Consider the following 18,573-nt stretch of genomic DNA (forward strand, 5'->3'; position numbering starts at 1 on the left):
TTCCCCCCACCCCCACAACACTATCCCCCACATCACTTCCTATTTCTCTTACCCCAGGCCATCCAATCCTGCCTAATGATGTTTCGAAAGGTTGTTATTTTATGGTTCTAAATACAAATCTCCACAACTCATAATTCTTGCAATCAGCCCGAGGCTAGCAGTATGACAACATATTTTTCCCCTCAGCTCTGACTGTAATCCAACGCAAAGAACTCCCCTCTCTTTCTCTCTCCAAGGAATGCTGCCATTGTGCCAGGGAACCTAGGAAATTTAATTTCCCCTGAAGATCCATGTAGGAATCTCAGGCATTACTGGGAGAATGGTTATGCCAAATCCTACTTTCACACACCATTTTATGGTTGGCATATAAATAAATTATCATTATTATCCAGGAAGATATTTGAAAGCAACCTCATTTACCTTTTTTTCAACAGGAACATGATTGTCCCCAAGATTATACGACCTTTGAGGAGAATCAGTTTGTTCATGCATGGAGCGTTTCCCCCCCCCCTTTTTAAGTTTAAGGGGTTTGGGGGATATTACATACCAGGGTGTAGATAGAAAGCCATACCTTGCCTGTGCTACGAATATTGTACCTTGCTGATAGGTAAACCCCCCCACTAAATTCAGTATTAGATGTAGTTATATTTTGCAATATACTTGTTTACATATTCATATTCTTCTGCCTTCCTGTGTAACTGGCATGGATTTTTTTTTACAAATTTCATATAAAACTAGCTGACCCGGCCACGTGTTGCTGTGGCTTAGTGTGTTAGCGGCCGGGCGAGCGGGAGCAGAGGGGAGGGGAGGGGAGGGAAGGGCCCAGATCAGAGCTGAGTGGAAGCGGCCAAGCTCCCCGGGTCGGGCCGCTGTCAGCACGTCACGTCACATCACTGCCCGAGAGAGAAGCCGCCACTGCTGCCGCCTGAGCCGCCTGCTCTTGAGGCCAGGAGCCGGGCTGGGGTGAGCAGGCAGAGGAGGAGAAGGAACCGGGCCAGAGGTTGTAGAATTGCGCTCCAGTCTCAGATTTGCTCAACTCGGCGCCAGGGAGCAGAGGGGTGGTGACGTAGGAGGGGGGCGGGGGCGAATGAGGTGTGGTGGTGAAATGAGATTCCCTGTGTGGTCTTTGTCGTCCACTGGAGGGCGCTATATTTTTTTTCATAAAATCACGTTTTTACCTGTGAGAGGTGTGCTATCTGTACAATGTAAGCACGTACAAACACTCCTATATGGCCATGGAATGCTGTGACCAAATTTCAACGGAATCGGTCAAGCGGTTACGGAGAAGATTGATCGGTCACAAACATCCACCTTTTACCTTTTACATATATATTGATGCATCACTAAATTAGTACGCCCAATACTGAAGACACATTTGGTAAAAAATTCATTAAAAAAGAACAGACTTGTTTTATCGGTTATATCAGGAATTATGGATTTTAGACTATTCAAAAACTACAACATTCAAGAATAAAGAGAAAACATACCCGTTTTATTTCCATTCTCTTCATCCTGCAAAAGGAAATCATAAAAAATTCTAAGTTATTGTATTAAAGCAGAAGGAGCTCATCAAAACATTCGCATTCAGGCTTCTCAAAACTATTTGCTTCAGAACTGTTCTACAGCTGCTAAGAGAGCACCTAATTGGCCAAATTTTGAAAAATCAGACAAGCCTTCCAATGAGTACCCATCAAATTAATGTTTAATAATGAGACAACTGGCAGATAAAAGTAAGTTAAGAGAAAGCTATTCTAAATATAGCTTTTTATTCCAGTCCTTCATGCTGAAGTTCACTATTTGTAGAAATGTTAAGAAGGATCAAAGGAAGATGCTTTACAATCATTAGTCAGAACCTCATTAGTCAGAACCTTGGTCCATTTAGTTCTAAAGACTTTGCCAGCCTCATGTTGAGATACATGTTGAAATTAAACCTGTGACCTTTGGCATGTGAAGTTTACGCTCCACAACAGGTTTTCCTCCATTCACATTTTCTACCATTGCTATCAGTTTACTTAGTACAGTGGTACTTCTGGTTGAGAATTTAATTTGTTCTGTAGGTCCGTTCTTAACCTGAAACTGTTCTTAACCAGAGGTACCACTTTAGCTAATGGGGCCTCCCCCTGCCACGTGATTTCTGTTCTCATCCTGAAGTAAAGTTCTTAACCCGAGGTACTACTGTACTTTCAAATGGGTGCTTAACTGTAAGGTGTACTGCATAATGGTTGCATGAATCTGCTTGTCATTTGGGAGGTTTGGTATACTATTTTAAAGTATGCGAACTACTATTCAGCAAACCATAAACTACCAAAGCAACTCACAGAAGGCTCAAGCTGCCCCAGTAGCTAGGAGTGTCTTTTTCCAGCTCTGACTGGTTCGCCAGTTGCAGCCCCTTTTGGACAGAGATGATCTGGCCTCTATAATCCATGCTCTGGTAACTTCCAGCTTGGATTACTGCAATGCGCTCGATGTGGGGCTACCCTTGAAGATGACTCAGAAACATCAACTGGTCCAAATGCAGTTAGAAGATTACTGGCTGAGGTTCCCATAATAAACCTTATACACCCCCTGGTTGCCAGTTCATTTCTGAGCCTAATCTGAGGTGCTCATGCTAGTGCTTAAAGCCCTAAAGGGTTTATGTCCCAAATGTCTAAAATACCAGCTCCTTACCTACAGACCCTCTTGGGTGTTAAGATCTGCAGAGGGGGATCTCTTGATAGTTCCACCACCCTTCAAGAGATTTGAGGAGAGATGTATTCTCTGTGGCAGTCCCTATGTTGTGGAATTCCTTCCCCACAGAGATGTGCCAGGCACATTCATTGTACATCTTTTGTCATATACTGAAGATGCACCTTTACATCTTGGCCTTACTTAACATAAATATTTTTAGGACCCATCGTGACTGTAATTTGTTTTAATGCTGTATTTTTTGCCATAACCCATCCCTGGAACCTTCTGGTGAAGTGAGGGGTAGTAACAAATCTAACAGCACCACAAATTAGTCCAATGGAAAGGGGCCTTAAAACTCTAGTTGGCAAGAGAGTTCAACTCTTCACAAAACAACAACCCAACTGCTCTAACCTATGCATGTTTACTCAGACACAAGACCCACAGCGTTAAACAGAGCTTAGGTTGCAACAAGCAAAAAATTAAAAAAGGAAAAAGGAAAAGGAGGTTTAGTGTGAATCCACTGCTAAACTGAAATAGATTGCTAGATACAGTTACTATTATGCAGTACTGGAAAAAATATTTTTCATTACAGTTCACATGTATCACTGTAACCAATGAGTTACTTGTTCAATATTCATTTCACTCACCTTAAACGTAAACTGAACAGCAGACTCTGGGGGGTAAACAATGAAATGTCTTAAGGTGAAGCCAAAACCCTGTGATGTTCTTTGCAAAACTACCGTTTTGGGACCAGGCCAGGAAAACGTTTCTTCATCCTCTGACAAGGATACAGCTTCACTTTGTTCTTTTCCATCTTTATTTTTGGACACCTAATAATAACGAAAAAGAATTGGAAGTTCAACCTCTGGCTTTAAGTTACATGCTTTGTTCACCATGTTATCAGAAGTAATTTCATTTGCGAAGACTGGTTTCTGCAAAAGAAGCTTGCAAATTTTCACCTCTCTGGCCCAGGTTGCACAACACGTTAAAAATCACGTTTACTGTTGTTTGAAAGTATGGTTCAATGTGAACTCATCGTGTGCTGGGACACACTGCTGAAGAGTTCTCTGTCTGGGTCCTGCTGCTGCTGCCCCACCATCAGAAACAAGCCAGAGTTTGGCTTGTTGAGGATGTCCTCTGAATAAACTACAAGCTGCAAGTCAAGAACAAACCTTTTGGAAAGAAACAAGCCACAAGCTTGGGTTCAGACATCAAAACAAACAAGGCTCTGCCTTCCTTCCTGGAGGCATAGGAGCTAGATGGCAGTATAACCCATCTGATGGACCATCATCCTCCAGGGAGAAAGATCTTTACACTACTTTTGGAATTTCTTGTCAAGAATTTGCATCACCAAATGTAATATATATATATATATTGCACAGAAGACCATTCTGTCTCCGCACTTAAGATTCATATGTTCTGCTCTGCAAGCAACTGTCATTTAGAGGGCAGCTGCTCCACCAGATTTTTATTTTTATTTTTACTTTTTACCTTGTAACCTCTCTGCTTTTTCCTCTCCTGCCAACTCCCTTCCCTTCAGGAATCTGGCAAAGATGCCATGAAAGGCCTATTCACCAAGTGATTCACAAACAACACATTCTGTCACTGGAAACGATACAAAAATACAAATAGAAAGCAGAACCCTAAATAAGAATACTATTTTTTTTAAAAAAAAAATTATTTAAAGCAGCAAAACATAATCAAGGTGGTGGGGAAAGTAATTTCATCCGGATTTGTGAGATTAATCATTTGTTATTTATTGAAAATGACACTGAGCTGGTTGGTCTCTGTACTGAGTTTATCCCTAGGGAAATTTCCCACTTCTAATTTCGGCTCGTCAATGCAACTTTTTGTTAGAATTTATCATGCATTTCAGTACTTCCATTAAAAAAAATAAATGAACGGGCCAAAGAGCAGTCCTATAAGATCAGGGCCAGTTTCAAGCTAACTTATTGTTTCCAACAGTGGCTAATCCAGTATCTTCAGGAAGTGCTCAAGCAGGCCATTTCTCTACTGTTTTTCAGTAGCATATGGAATTCAGAGGCGTAACAACATAGGAATTCCATCCTGCTCTCACAGTGGCCAACCAGATGCCTATGGGAAGCCCACCAGCAGAGCCTGAATACAACAGTGCTCTGATCTCCTCACATGAGATGCCCAGCTACTGGTACAGTATTCAGAGAACATAGGCATTTGTGCCTAATAACCATTGATTGCATTATCATCTGCACTGCCATCTTGATTGGTTGCATTCATCTGTCTGAACTTTTAAAGACACCCAAGTAGATGGTAGCCATTACACCTGGTGGGAGGGAATTAACATGGGAGTTCCACTGCAGTCATGGCTAATAGCTGCCACAGCCTTCCTCAAAGCTATCTAATCCATTTTTTTAGTACTATCGGAGTGATATCACCACATCTTACAGCACCATTTAGTTAGTTATGCTAGGGACAGGCAGAAGATAAGGCAGGTCTTTACTGATGGAGCTTAGCGATTTGAAGCAAGGAGTTACACTATTTGAAGCAAGGAGCTACAAAAGGGCTCCTAAATTCTGAATTAGATTAAAGATGAAGAAATCTTGGAAGGGGGTGAAACTGGACCATGAGCTCAGCTCTGGTACTGAAAACAAATCTGAGGACCGAGCATGAGTTCAGAGGCATTTTGTTCATTAATTCTAAAAGTACATTCCTTCGCCTACCCCTCCCTGGCTACTATTCTGCACCTGCTTCCAATTGGTGGACCTCAGCAGCCCAGTATACAGTCATACCTTGGAATTATTATTAGTAGTAGTAGTAGTAGTAGTAGTAGTAGTACCCCGCCCATCTGGCTGGGTCTCCCCGGCCACTCTGGGCGGCTTCCAACAAATATTAAAATACATTAAAATAATAATGTATTGGAAGTCAAACGGAATCCATTCCAGAAGTCCGTTTGAAAACATTTGGAAACCAAAGCGCGGCTTTGTGAAGAACCAAAGCACGGCTTGTGTGAATAATGTTATTTCCTATCCACATTCTATAAAATGCTGCCAACCTAGCATATAGAATTTAGAAGGCAGCTATTGCTCAGTGCTTTTCCCTTGATTTTCTATCTTCATCATAATCAGTAACAAACTTGGCATAATCATTAACAAAATGAACATCAACCAGCAATTTCCCAAACCACTCTCATGTCTTTTTTACATCAATACTAAGAACATACACCCATTAAAAAAAAACCTTCTATGATATGCAAATTCAGAAGCAAGTACTGTGCACTATCAATCTTTAAGCAACCCCCTAATAGGATCAGGTTATCTCAAGAATCTGAGAGTATTCCATCAGCTCTTGCTCAAAACCCTTCATCAGCTTCTGAAACCTTCATGCTAACCCTTCTGAAAAAGTTCACTTGAACTAGAAAGGCGGGATTCAAAATATACTATGAATGAATACAGTGTGTGCCATATGGAGCAAGTATTTATTTTGCCATGAATACAGTTGATTAGAAGCCACTACGTGCATCACCTGAACATCATATACTTCGCACATTATACTGCAACGTTTCTTCTTTCCTTACACAAATATTACTGTATAGGAAAAAAAAGATGCTATATCAAACAGAGCTCCAGTTTGATGAATGAAGTTTAGATGGCAAAATCTCACTATAAAATTTAGTTTTGGATTCTCCAGGGTCAACCCCCAATACACAATATAGCCAGAGTTCAGAAACTATTTAAATCAGTAAGCAAAAAGGAAACAGCCCATTTAGAATACATGTTTCCACATGGACAACTTTGCTCAAGTGGCATGAATGATCACACTCACTTTACAATTAACCTGAGGCTGAATCTGAGAGCAGCTGAATGCAAAAATTATGCAGACTGTGAACCCAATCCAACATCAACTGAAATCACCTGGAATTTTACCAAGTCCAAATGGGCACTCCCTTTAAAATAGCAGATTAGGGCTTGAATACCCTGAACACTATGCAAATACAGTAAAACTGCAGTTCTCAAGCACTCATACAGTATTTCTAAACCCTCGTTATTCTGAAAATGTTCTACTTCTACTTCTATAAGGGTACAATTACTGGCTATATTCACAGCTCCAAGGACCAAAAGCACATAGGTTTCCCCCCCCCCCTAACAATGAGAAGGCCCAACACCTGACCTCCTTTCCTTTGGAGAAGAGGGTATTTCGACCATGTACCAGACAATTCTCAAATTGTTACGTTCAACACTGTACACACAGGTCCCGCTTACCAAACAAGTGCTCCCTGGAAATCATTCATCAGGCAATGAATGTTTGCATAAAGAGTCCGGAATTTCCATTGATTCCTATGGGAACATTTATAATCTGGGATTTTCCCAATCAATCTCCCCACTTTTTCAATGGTTTCTTCCAGAAATTGGTGTAGCCAAACAGCAAAAGAGAACCAAAAGAAAAACTGATTTGTCCAATCTTGTTCCCTACATACCTCTATGCATAGTTTCTGCCCCAAAATATCTGCCGCCAACCAGTAGAGCACAAACAAGTAAGGAATTAAGGAAGTGTGCAAACTCCAGATATCTGGCTATCTGAATCTACAGAGTGTACGGCAATGTGTGGGCATAATTATTTACCTTTATATAAGTGAATTCATATGGTGTGTGGGCGGATAGCAGGACCCAGGTGTATTTATAATTTGATACAGTATTGTTCTTAAAGAAATCGGGGCAACCATTTCAATTTTGTTTTGTTGCAAAAGAACATTTCTTGCAGGTATTTCAACAGATGCCCTTGTTTATTTTTATTATTATTTCATATGCAACAAGATGAAAAGTAGTAGTGCTAAATTATATATAAACTGGGCTCAGTGCAAAACTGCAGCTAGTAAGTCACATCCAAAGCTCTTCTATGATGTGTTTGTGTGTGCATAGACACACACAAACATTTTACACATGCCCCTTTAAAATACACTTAAGGAGGCTCCAATTGACATCTGCCTATGTGTATTTTAAAGGGATAGACAGTGAAAAGAAAAACACAGAAGCAGACTTCTCATTTAAACACAGATCATATGAATTTGGCTTCCTGGTAATTTTACTTATTTTTATTTTCTACATTTGTAATAACACCATTCAGCCAGAAGGTTCCCCATTAGATAAAATCACAGTTATGGAAACCTGAGTACAAGAAGTAAAATGAGAACTGGCCCTTTATTTTCATCAAAATCTGTGGATTAATCAACATCGAAGTGTAAAATTCCAGTTTTGAAAGCTGAACAATTACACAGCTTGCATGGTTGATTTTACCAACTTCTTTCTAGGTTTGTAAAAGCCTCTGCAGCGACCCATTTAATTTACACCTCTTTTAATCTGAACATGATCAGCTAGAAGATATAGGATGCAGTACTTCTGATCATTAAAAGCTCAACTCCTGACGCTGAAATCTGATATCAAAATGTACATACATTACTTGCAATGCATTCCCTTACAGAACTGAAAACTTTGGTTTTACAAATAGGTAATTTAACTGACTGGCAAAGCTTTTAGACCAATTGTATTATATTTCTATGTGAACTGCTGCTACTCAAAGAAGTGTCAAACTGACACTTAAGCTTATCATGCTGCCTCCCACACAAGCACACAACATGTAAAGGTTAAACAATTGCTCCATACCCATTGGGATTCATCCCACACTGCCTGAGCTTGAACTGCCATCAGTGGTGTGGAAGAGACCAGTCGTAGTGACAACAGGATGGCCATTGCAAAACAACAACAACCACCACCGAACAAACCAGAGTTTATCCTCTGGACAACATCCAAAGAGGAATCTTCACCCAGTCCTGTGATCAGAATAAGATTCGGTGCTATAGAACATCAGGTCAGCAAAGTTGTTTTCACAGTGGTTTATCTGCTTCATGATCTCTTCCACCAGAACTTCTTGGGGAAAAGGAAATCAGCCCAGTTCATACCATTAATGCTAAAAAATGCAATGGGGGGAGGGGCAGGAGGACGGGAGGGAGGGAGGGAGGAAGAGTACACACAAGAAGACTCTGATTTGTACAGACAAGAATGACTTGCTGGGAACAGAGTTTCTGCACGCTCTTGCTTGTGAACTGAAGAAGAACGATAACCATGTCAAAGCTATTCATGAATCAATGTGTCATTTCAGAAAGGTGCTCTCCCATCAGAGTGAAGCTTCATTTGCCTTACTCCTGGGACAAGCAACGCAGCTACACAATAAAACAACTCTGGAAAAAATAATTATTTCATAAAGCATGCCTCACATTGATTAATTTTAAAACCAAAGGAATTCTCTCTCAAAGCTAATTTGTGTGTTATACAGAAGCAAGGGATGAGCGCAAGCAACTCATGCTTCTACTACTTATGCCCTCATAAGCGATTATTTTGCAATCTGCAATAACCTGATTCAGGAAATGGATTTGCTTGGATGTATTTTGAATTAAGTGGGGGGTTTTTTCCCCTCTGGCTCAGAATGTTAAATGATATTCTAAACATGCAGAGTTGGCATTTGGCTAGCCAGGCACTAAAAGCAAACTTACTCAGGTTAAATTCTAGTTGATTGCTGTGAACATACTTTTTTTTTTTTTTTACATTGACACCCACTCAAAGTAGCAGTCAGTAGATGTAGGACAAACAAAAATTACTCATTTGCACAACTCATTCACTTAACAAAGTGTTTTTCAACCACTGTTCCGTGGCACACTAGTGTGCCGCGAGATGTTGCCTGGTGTGTCGTGGGAAAAATTGAAAAATTCAAGAGAATTACTTTATATATAGTCAATATAGGCACAGAGTTAATTTTTTTAACATTTTCTAATGGTGGTGTGCCTCGTGATTTTTTTCATGAAACAAGTGTGCCTTTGCTCAAAAAAGGTTGAAAAACACTGACTTAACATATAGATATGCTGATGGCCAGCAGCTTCATTTGAACACATTGCGGTTATGATTTTCTGCCATAGTGTTAACCACAGAGATGACACCTGCCGCTTTTCTTGGTGTCAGAAATGGCAGGAGTGCTAGTTGTGCAGCTACCTTTTCCAGCCAAGTTGACAGTGTTTCCAGGCCAGGGAACATCAACATGGTGCCCTCCAGATGCTGTCAGACCACAAAACTCCCATCTGCCCCAGGCCTGCAAGACCACAGGAGATGGGAGTTGTAATCTGACAGCATCTGGAAGGTAAATAAAAAGGTAAAGGTAAATAATCCCTGGACAGTTAAGTCCAGTCAAAGGCGACTGTGTAGTTGCAGCGCTCATCTCGCTTTCAGGCCGAGGGAGCCAGCGTTTGTCCGCAAACAGCTTTCTGGGTCATGTAGCCAGCATGACTAAACCGCTTCTGGCGCAACAGAACACCATGACGGAAACCAGAGTGCACGGAAATGTCGTTTACCTTTCCACCGCAGCGGTACCTATTTATCTACCTGCACTGGTATGCTTTCGAACTGCTAGGTTGGCAGGAGCTGGGACAGAGCAACGGGAGCTCACTCTGTCACGGGGATTCGAACCACCGACCTTCCGATCAGCAAGCCCAAGAGGCTCAGTGGTTTAAACCACAGCGCCACCCGCGTTCCTATCTGGAAGGTGCCACATTGGCTACTCCTAGACTCAACCCAGGGTTTGATCAGCTCCAGACCCAGGTCTAATAAGGAAATATATCTTTTGGGTGCTCACTCCACCATGGATTGTTCAGCTTCCAAACAATATAGGCCAGGAGCGGAGAGGTCAAGCCCACAGACGTAATGTGGCTTTACTGAGGCCATGCATCTCATCAGCCCTGCTCCATGCTCTCCTCTAGTACTTTCACCTGCCTGGATTGTATTATTGAACTGAAATAATGCCTGTTGTATACCTGGATGGAAATATGGGGGAAGTGTGTTGCAGAAATTCTATGACTGTTAATGTGTCTGCAATGCAATCTGGAGTACAAAGGTAAGAGTCCAAGAATCCTTGGGAAGGATGCATGCACTATATTTCCCTGTCGTTTCCTTTAGCCACCGGAATTTGCTGACCACTCTGGCTTCCTCAGTTGCCTGCGAAACTATTTACTCTATGCACTGCACTCCGTGTGAAAAATAGTTCCACACAGCTGCAGGGCTCCATCAAGGCTGCAGTGAAATTCATGGGAACTCCATCTGCAGCTCAGGGGGGAGAAGAGAGTGGTTCTAATAAAGTAGTCCAAGGCTGGCTGTGAAACCTGGGAACATGGAGTGACCTAACTAAGGCAACTTGGTTGCATGCTGAAGCTAAGAATCAGAGCGAAAAACAGGCCCTGGCATTTTGATAACTAAACCTGGGAATCTACCCGGACATAGATGCAGTCTGGACTCTTCTGTCTAGCTGGGAACATACAGGGCTGGAGAAGGAAGTAGAAGAGAAATTAGAATGGAATATGGCAAGTTTCCAAACCTCTCAGGTATTTGCACTTGGCAGGATGCACCTTGAACTGCAATGGAAAATATGCCAAAGTGTACAGAACTGCTATTCACATCTTTCCCTCCCATTTAAAGACACAGGGACTCAAAACGAAACGCTAACTAAAATGTTTCCTAACAAGGCTAAGTAACCCCTAGTGGTCACTGTCATGGCAATTAAACTTTCAATGGCAAAGATTTTGTATTAAGAATGCTTCCCACCTCCTACAAAAATTGAAGGATATGAGAATACCTCTGTAGAGAGGCTGTCAACAAACAGGCATTACTGCTGCTCAATGGTTTTAAAAAGAACACCTGCAAGAAATGTGCAAAACTATTCAAATATATTGCACAACAGTATGAGGGATGCTTTAGAAAAGCCAAACCAACGTGATTTTAAGAAGTAGTACATGCCACATCATACCTGTTCTACATTTGTAAGAACTCAGTCATTTAGTGTGGCACTTTGGAACTCCCTGCCTATTGAAATCAAGCAGGCCCCTTCGCTGTGCTCTTTTTGGCGCCCGCTAAAAGCATTTTTGTTTAGACAAGCCCACCCAGTTGCTTAGAAAGTTGAGGCAATTTTAACCTGTTTTAGTATTTTAATTTTTGAATGCTTTAAAACTACGGTTGCAAATTTTTCTTGATTTTACTGTTTTATCTTTTGTAAGCTGCTTTGAGGTTTCTTACAATCAAGCAGTGTACAGTATAAATTAAGTATTGAGCACACATATTTAAACATGCATTTGTAGCTTTGGTGTAGTGCCAGTTTGGTGTAGTGGTTAAGAGCAGCAGACTCGTAATCTGGGGAACCGGGTTCGTGTCTGCACTCCTCCACATGCAGCTGCTGGGTGACCTTGGGCTAGTCACACTTCTCTGAAGTCTCTCAGCCCCACTCACCTCACAGAGTGTTTGTTGTGGGGGAGGAAGGGAAAGGAGAATGTTAGCCGCTTTGAGACTCCTTCGGGTAGTAAAAAGCGGGATATCAAATCCAAACTCTTCTTCTTCTTCTTCTTTGAAATATTACTTGACGGGTGAATAAACCTCCAAGTTAATGGGTTGTATACAGACTCCAGTGGTGACCATTATAGACATATACTGTCAATAACAATTGCTGAGATCTTAAGAGTTATTTACAACCACAGGGTACTCCCACTATAAATAAATTCTGCTTGACATGCATGCAACCTCTGAACACAACCCCTGCATGCAACCTCTGAATGGCATCACTATGGCATACTTTGTTGAATACATTCATAAACATAAGCTGATAGGCACTGTTAAAAATAATCCTGACATATTCCGCGTGGTAAATACTGTACACAGAGTCAGATACCACCTGAGACATTTGATTGCGTCCGAGCACGTACATAATCATGCAAAAAATAATAATTTTATAATTGTAATTTCGTGTGTTAATATTACCAATATTAACCCCTTTCATGTGATGCACACATACCTATTCATCAATCCATTAGTGCCACAGCCCCAGAAGTGGGTCTGTGATACCAGCCCCAACCCTCAACATTTGCTTGGGTGTGCAAGTCTGAAGGAAAGTCTACACACGTAGAACTCTAAGGGATATTGGAACCGTATGCAACCAGGGTTCCAGATTGCATGGAAGTCCACACATGTATAGTAGCACCTCGGCTTATGTTACCCTTGGGTAACATAAACTTCGAGTTGCAAAAGCGGCAAACCCGGAAGTGTTTCGCCCCACGTGCATGCGCAGAAACGCTCTACCGCGCCACGTGCATGCACAGAAGCAGTCCCTCAGGTTGCGGAAACCTCGGGATCCGACCAGAGCTCCGGAACGGATCCTGTCCGCAACCAGAGGTACCACTGTATTGCTTTAGACAACCATGCACAATGCACAGCTGTTGGGGCAGCACTGGAAAGCTGCACAAAGCTGGGGACACAATCATGCTGCCCCTGTTACCTTATCCCTTGCACACAGATAACACATTGAATGGAGGCTTACGTCATGAAGTGCTCTGCTACTGTAAGTTACGTCCTGTTATAACAAAGGAAATGACAGTTTCTCGCCTTTCCAGGGACATCATTCTGAAAAACCTGAAGCAGCAATGTGTTGATCTTGTCCCTGCTCCTTTTGTGATATTCACAGAAGCAATTTTCCCCCCTCATTCCCTCCTTTTCCCCATTAAGTTCAACTGTCTGTTCTATTATTTTACATCCTCATTATTTGGAACATGAAGTTATGCATCTGTAATATTGTTATGGACCCCAAATCCTAGGGGAATTTTTTTTTAAAGCAGAAACTACCATTGTTTCTGCTTAAAGATATCACTGTATACAGTGGAACCTCTACTTACGATCATAATCCATTCCAGAGGCCCGTCTGCTGGGTGAAACCAGACACTAGTAGAGGCCACCTTGTGCGCGTCCACATTCGGCGGCACCGCCCTTCTGCCAGATGGCGGCAGCCGCTTGTGCGCACACGCAGATGGCAGAAGCCGCTTCCGCGCATGCGCGAATCACAGCAAACCCGGTGTTTACTTCCAGGTTTGCCACGGTAGCAACTTGGAACGTCCATCAGAAGAGGCAGGTGTAAGTCGAAGTTCCACTGTATACATTGCACTCACATCAGCTTGGTATTTTTCATATATGAATTTTTTTTAATAAAGAAAGAACAATCCTTTTTTATAGAGCACCGCTATCCCTTAAATACCGTATTGGCTCGAATATAAGCCGCACCCGAATATAAGCTGCACCTTTAAAATTGGAGGGGGGGGATTAAAAAAAAAACACCCAAATATAAGCCGCTCTGTTGCTTGCTGCTCCTGGCTGCATACTGGACAGTGGGGGAGCCGCGCTGCATTGCCGGCAGCCTTTCCCCTTCCTTCCTCACTCTCTCCTTTCCCGGCCTTGGTGGAGAGGACGGGGGACTACGCATGGGGTGGGCGCCGCTTTGCCGCGCTCCTGGTGCTGTTTGCCCCATGCTCCTGGCTGCATACCGTAATGTCGCAGATATAAGCCGCACTTTAACTTTTCAGTTGGAATTTTGGGGGGAAAGTGAGGCTTATATTCAGGCCAATATGGTACCTTCCTGGAAATACCAGTAGTTGTTTTTTGTTTGTTTTTTGTAATATCTGGAGGCCCACTTTTTTATTTTTGCAGGCAATTCAGTTCAGCTACATGCCACTTTAGCAAGCAGCCATAAACCCTCCTGACCGCCATTCATTGCAGTCTCAAAAGTGCCAAGTCCAGTAGAAGACCCTTTAGATCTGAGCATCTGTCACTCTGCTGGCAGACCCTTTAATGCTGTCAAAGCTTGGAGGGGGGAGTCTAGCACATTCAAAGGAAAAGCTCTCTTAAGAAATCCTTATTAGAAAGTGAAATAAAGGCCTTTAGGTTGAAGCAATGGAGTACGACTCCTGTTCGCCAGAGACAAAAAAAAAAAGCAATTAAAACTAATTCCAATGTGCTATGTAGTAATATTAAAGAGTAAAATAGTTCCTGTATTGGTAACTATAAAAAATGATCCTTTCTCAGTTTATCTTTTCTTTTAATAAGGTGCAAGGTGTATACTTGCAGGTTAAAACAAAAAAATACAGAATGGAAACTGACTGAAATGGAAGACTAATTTAAATATGTAAAAGAATCCCGGCTACTAGAAATGAAATACTGTACAACAATGGACACAATACCGCTCTTTGTATACAGAGCAGGGTATACGTGTACAAACACAAACTGGGAACCGATGCAGATGATTTAATATCAGTTATGTGCTCCGCTCTACCAGATCCAGTAAGCATTCTGGCAGTCACATACCGGACCAATTGAAGGAGCTTCTGAACTGGTGACTTCAAAAGGGAGTCCCATGTAAGACTGCACTGCAATGATTCAATGTTATCTGTTTTAAATGAGATGAGCACTCTGAATGAGATGAGCATAAGTCACCCACAATCCGGACGTTCAAAGGCGCCTAACACATCTGGCATGTAATGTTGAGCTACTTTCATCTCAGATGTTCAGCCACCGACATCTCAAAAACAGTTATGAAGCTCTCAAGTTCTGTAACAGGAAACGCCTGTGCCTCCCACCTTTGACAATTGGAGTGAAGTGAGGAGCTGCCCCCCAGAGGGACAACCCACCCCACCCCAATTTAATAGCAGGTGACAGCTCTAAAGGAGGCACAGGGCCTATGCCTCCTTGCCTAATACTAAAATGTTACATTGATGTGGCCTCCATAATTTAGCTAGAAATGAAACTCTCTTTGCCTATCTAGCCCCATAATAAACTACCCTGAAATGAAAAAGGTGGCATGTCTACTGCTGACAGATGTTTGTAGCTTCCTATATCTCACTTAGTCCACTTTTGCCCACTCACAAATTCTTTCAAATTTGTACAGTCCCAAATTGTTTCTGACATAATGTTCTGTGTTCACACAGAGACTTTTAAATGACACAGTGACAGTGCTAACTCATGGAAGCATCACATGAAGGCTGAAATACTTCCAAAACAGGCTTATGTGTAGGATCCTACATTCAGGTACTGAGCATGGACTGAGCTTCAGGAAAGTTCAGTGGATGTCAACACCGAATTACACCTCCAGGCTTTTGAGTGGCTATTTTTTTAAACTTAAATTTTAAGACACAGTGATGCCCTTCCTGAACACCAACCTTGGCAGTCTGTCCAAATAATGCTAACCTACAGGTACACACTAGAAAAGGAAATACCTGTACTCAAATTACAGATACAAGTTCAGAATTACTACACAAAATTACTTTATCCAGTGTGATGCACTCGCAATGCACGCTTACCTTATTTCACCGCGCAATGGTCGCATTTTTTTCATTCCGGTTTTTCCTTTCCAAAAAGGGAGGTGCGACCACTATGCGGTGAATTACGGGACAGAGGTGGAGGAAAGGGTTGCGGACGTGTGGGTGGGGTGGTCGCTTGCCCATCGATTCTCCTTCTTGGCTGGGAGGCCCTAAGGGAGCCTAAGGCGAGCGGCAGCATCGGCAACAGCAGCAGCAGCCTGGGTCTGACTTTGCATCACCTCAAGGCCAGAGTGTGTGGCGAAGGGCAACTGCGCCGCAGCCAAGCTGCTTCCTTGCTTCTTGACTCTGTGCAACCCAAGGCAGCAGCAGCGGCGGCGGCAGCCTGGGCCCGGCTTCGTCTCACCTCACCTCTCCAGTTACCTCTGCTCAGTCAGGACTAAGCCAATGAGGGCCCGGACTCTGGCCCTCGCCACCTCAGGAGCCCCCCACACTGACCCACAGTTCACCTCAGAATTACCCCTGTGACTATTATGCAGGGAATGTTCTGGGACCAATTTTGGGGTACGAAAAAGAGGGTGCGGCCATTTTGGAGTGGCGAGATATGGTATGGGTAAACTGGGAGGCTTAGCAACTGTAAACATAGCTTGGTGGGTGGTACCTCTGACTATACATGGTGTCAAGTTCATGGTGTGATGGCTGTTTACACAAGTAAAACGAGTGTGGTAAAGCTGGACATTAAAAACTTGAGCCAGCTTATTAAAAGGGTCGTGGAAATATCTAGAAAGTGGTCGATTTGGCCATGGAAAGGATAAGAAGCTAGAGGAGACCTGGCCTGGAAAAAAAACTTCAGAATGAAAACTATCTGGACATCCAAGATGGAAAATAATACATAAGGTTGAGTGTTGGAGTAAACACTCCTGTGATGACAAAGAAACTGTGTCCAGGGTGTTTGTGGGCCCCGATCCAAGAAGCGTTTTTGACTGGAGGCTAGTTTGTTTGCATGGTTACCACATGCACAATGCAAAAAAAAAAAAAAAAAAAGTTAACTAACTTCACAAACTGAGGCGCCACAGTGAAAAAGCACTTCTAAGTACTGGTAATTACAGAAGGAAAAAGTGACAGAGGACAGCAGAAGATCTATATTGGTGGTATGAAACTTGTATCTTCAGGTTTTAAAGGCAGCTGCAATGTCCTCCAGCGTATCATTTGAAAACGCTAATCTGCATAATCTCCACTAGTGGAAAGAAGCATTAAAAACAAAGAGGGAGAGAGGGGTCAGTTTAATACCTGTCTAATGGAAATCCTAATAAATATATTGATTGTTAAAAGAAGTTGATAGTACTTGCCAGATGGATGAGATCAATAATTTATTCTACAATATGAGCACTTTTGGCCACATTCCAACCACCCTACTGTTTGTGCTTCTCAGCAGTGTAAGACAGATATAAAGCAAGTGGCATTGCCTTTTTTCCCACTTAAAAACAACAACAATCAGCTACCAGCTTCTTAAGCTAGCAATAGTGCTTGCTCTTAACAGGATGACTCCCACCTATGGTAATTCTCTAACAGTGAATTTTTGGGCTGCAGGCCTTGCTGAATTGCCAACCAGAACCAGACTCTGCAAGAAAATATGCAGATATGATAGAATGTTTCAGGACAACACCACTAAATAAAAAAATAAGAATTATTTATCATGCACATTTTACAACATTTTTGAAGACAATATATACAACAATGTTGCAGTGATATTGTAGCTGAGTTGTTCTTAAATCGTAACTGAGTTGTTGGAAGAAGAAGAAGAAGAAGAAGAAGAAGAAGAAGAAGAAGAAGAAGAAGAAGAGGAGGAGGAGGAGGAGTAGTAGTAGTAGTTTGGATTTGATATCCCGCTTTATCACTACCCGAAGGAGTCTCAAAGCAGCTAACATTCTCCTTTCCCTTCCTCGTTCCCCGGTTCACCAGATTACGAGTCTACCACTCTTAACCACTACACCACACTGGCTACATAAAACAATCAATAAAACTTACTAACAATTTCAGAGCATAAAGCTTATCCTTATTATTCAACAAATTTGCAATGTGTTATACATAATTTATGTTCCATATTCCCACATTTGCAAAGTACGATATGGATTTATTTATTTTTTAACACAGATATGGAAATTTGGCTCAAGAGAATGGCAGTTGCTAAAAATCATTCAGAGATTTCGTGAATTATCAGGCTTTGGAAGTAAAGTCCAAATACTGTCCACGGGGCCACACTGTCGCATCTCCACATACCACAAGTAAAATCTAGTATCTTAAAAGCCTTTTGTGTATGCGTTCATGGATACACAGAAAGACAGACACTGAGCAATGTCCGTTTACTGCGATTCTAGGGAACTAAGTGATCTATAAGCACAACACACTTATTTCTAAGTAACGACATAGGAAAGTTTGAAACAAACTGCAAACTAACAATGCTTAGTTGTTAATCACCGGGACTTTAAAGTGCTTAACTTTGGCTGTATTTTGGCTCATTAGAAATGTGAAGGCCCAGGAAAAAAATTGAGGGGGAACTGACTGGTCACTGTGAGAACTGGAATAAATGGGCCATTGGCCTGATCCTGCATGCTCATTTTCTCTTCTCATGTGGGTCCAACACCCTGCCGCCGCCACCACTCCTGCTCAAACATTCCCCCTCAAAAAAAGCTCAACTTGAGCTAGAAATTCATAAGCATTGGCGCCAATTGTATCTGAGGGCAGGAATTTCCAAAGCTAGGGTGCCACCA

General features: G+C 42.1%; 1 protein-coding gene across 7 annotated transcripts in view; it reads right to left on the reverse strand.

Annotated features, from left to right (window-relative positions):
• The window catches only part of ARHGAP21 (Rho GTPase activating protein 21), a 104,943-nt gene that overhangs the window by 53,660 nt on the left and 32,710 nt on the right, over positions 1-18,573 (reverse strand). For 6 of the 7 annotated variants that reach the window (XM_033165096.1, XM_033165094.1, XM_033165093.1 and 3 more), the window contains 2 exons: positions 3,315-3,497; positions 1,488-1,512 (listed from right to left, as the gene is read on the reverse strand). In XM_033165096.1, coding sequence (XP_033020987.1) covers positions 1,488-1,512; positions 3,315-3,497 — 208 coding nt within the window. Of the gene's footprint in view, positions 1-1,487; positions 1,513-3,314; positions 3,498-4,158; positions 4,176-18,573 lie in introns of those variants that run through there. The other variant, XM_033165098.1, reaches the window with a different exon arrangement.

This window comes from Lacerta agilis, chromosome 12 (assembly GCF_009819535.1).
Source record: "Lacerta agilis isolate rLacAgi1 chromosome 12, rLacAgi1.pri, whole genome shotgun sequence".
NCBI classification, from domain to species: Eukaryota; Metazoa; Chordata; class Lepidosauria; order Squamata; family Lacertidae; genus Lacerta; species Lacerta agilis.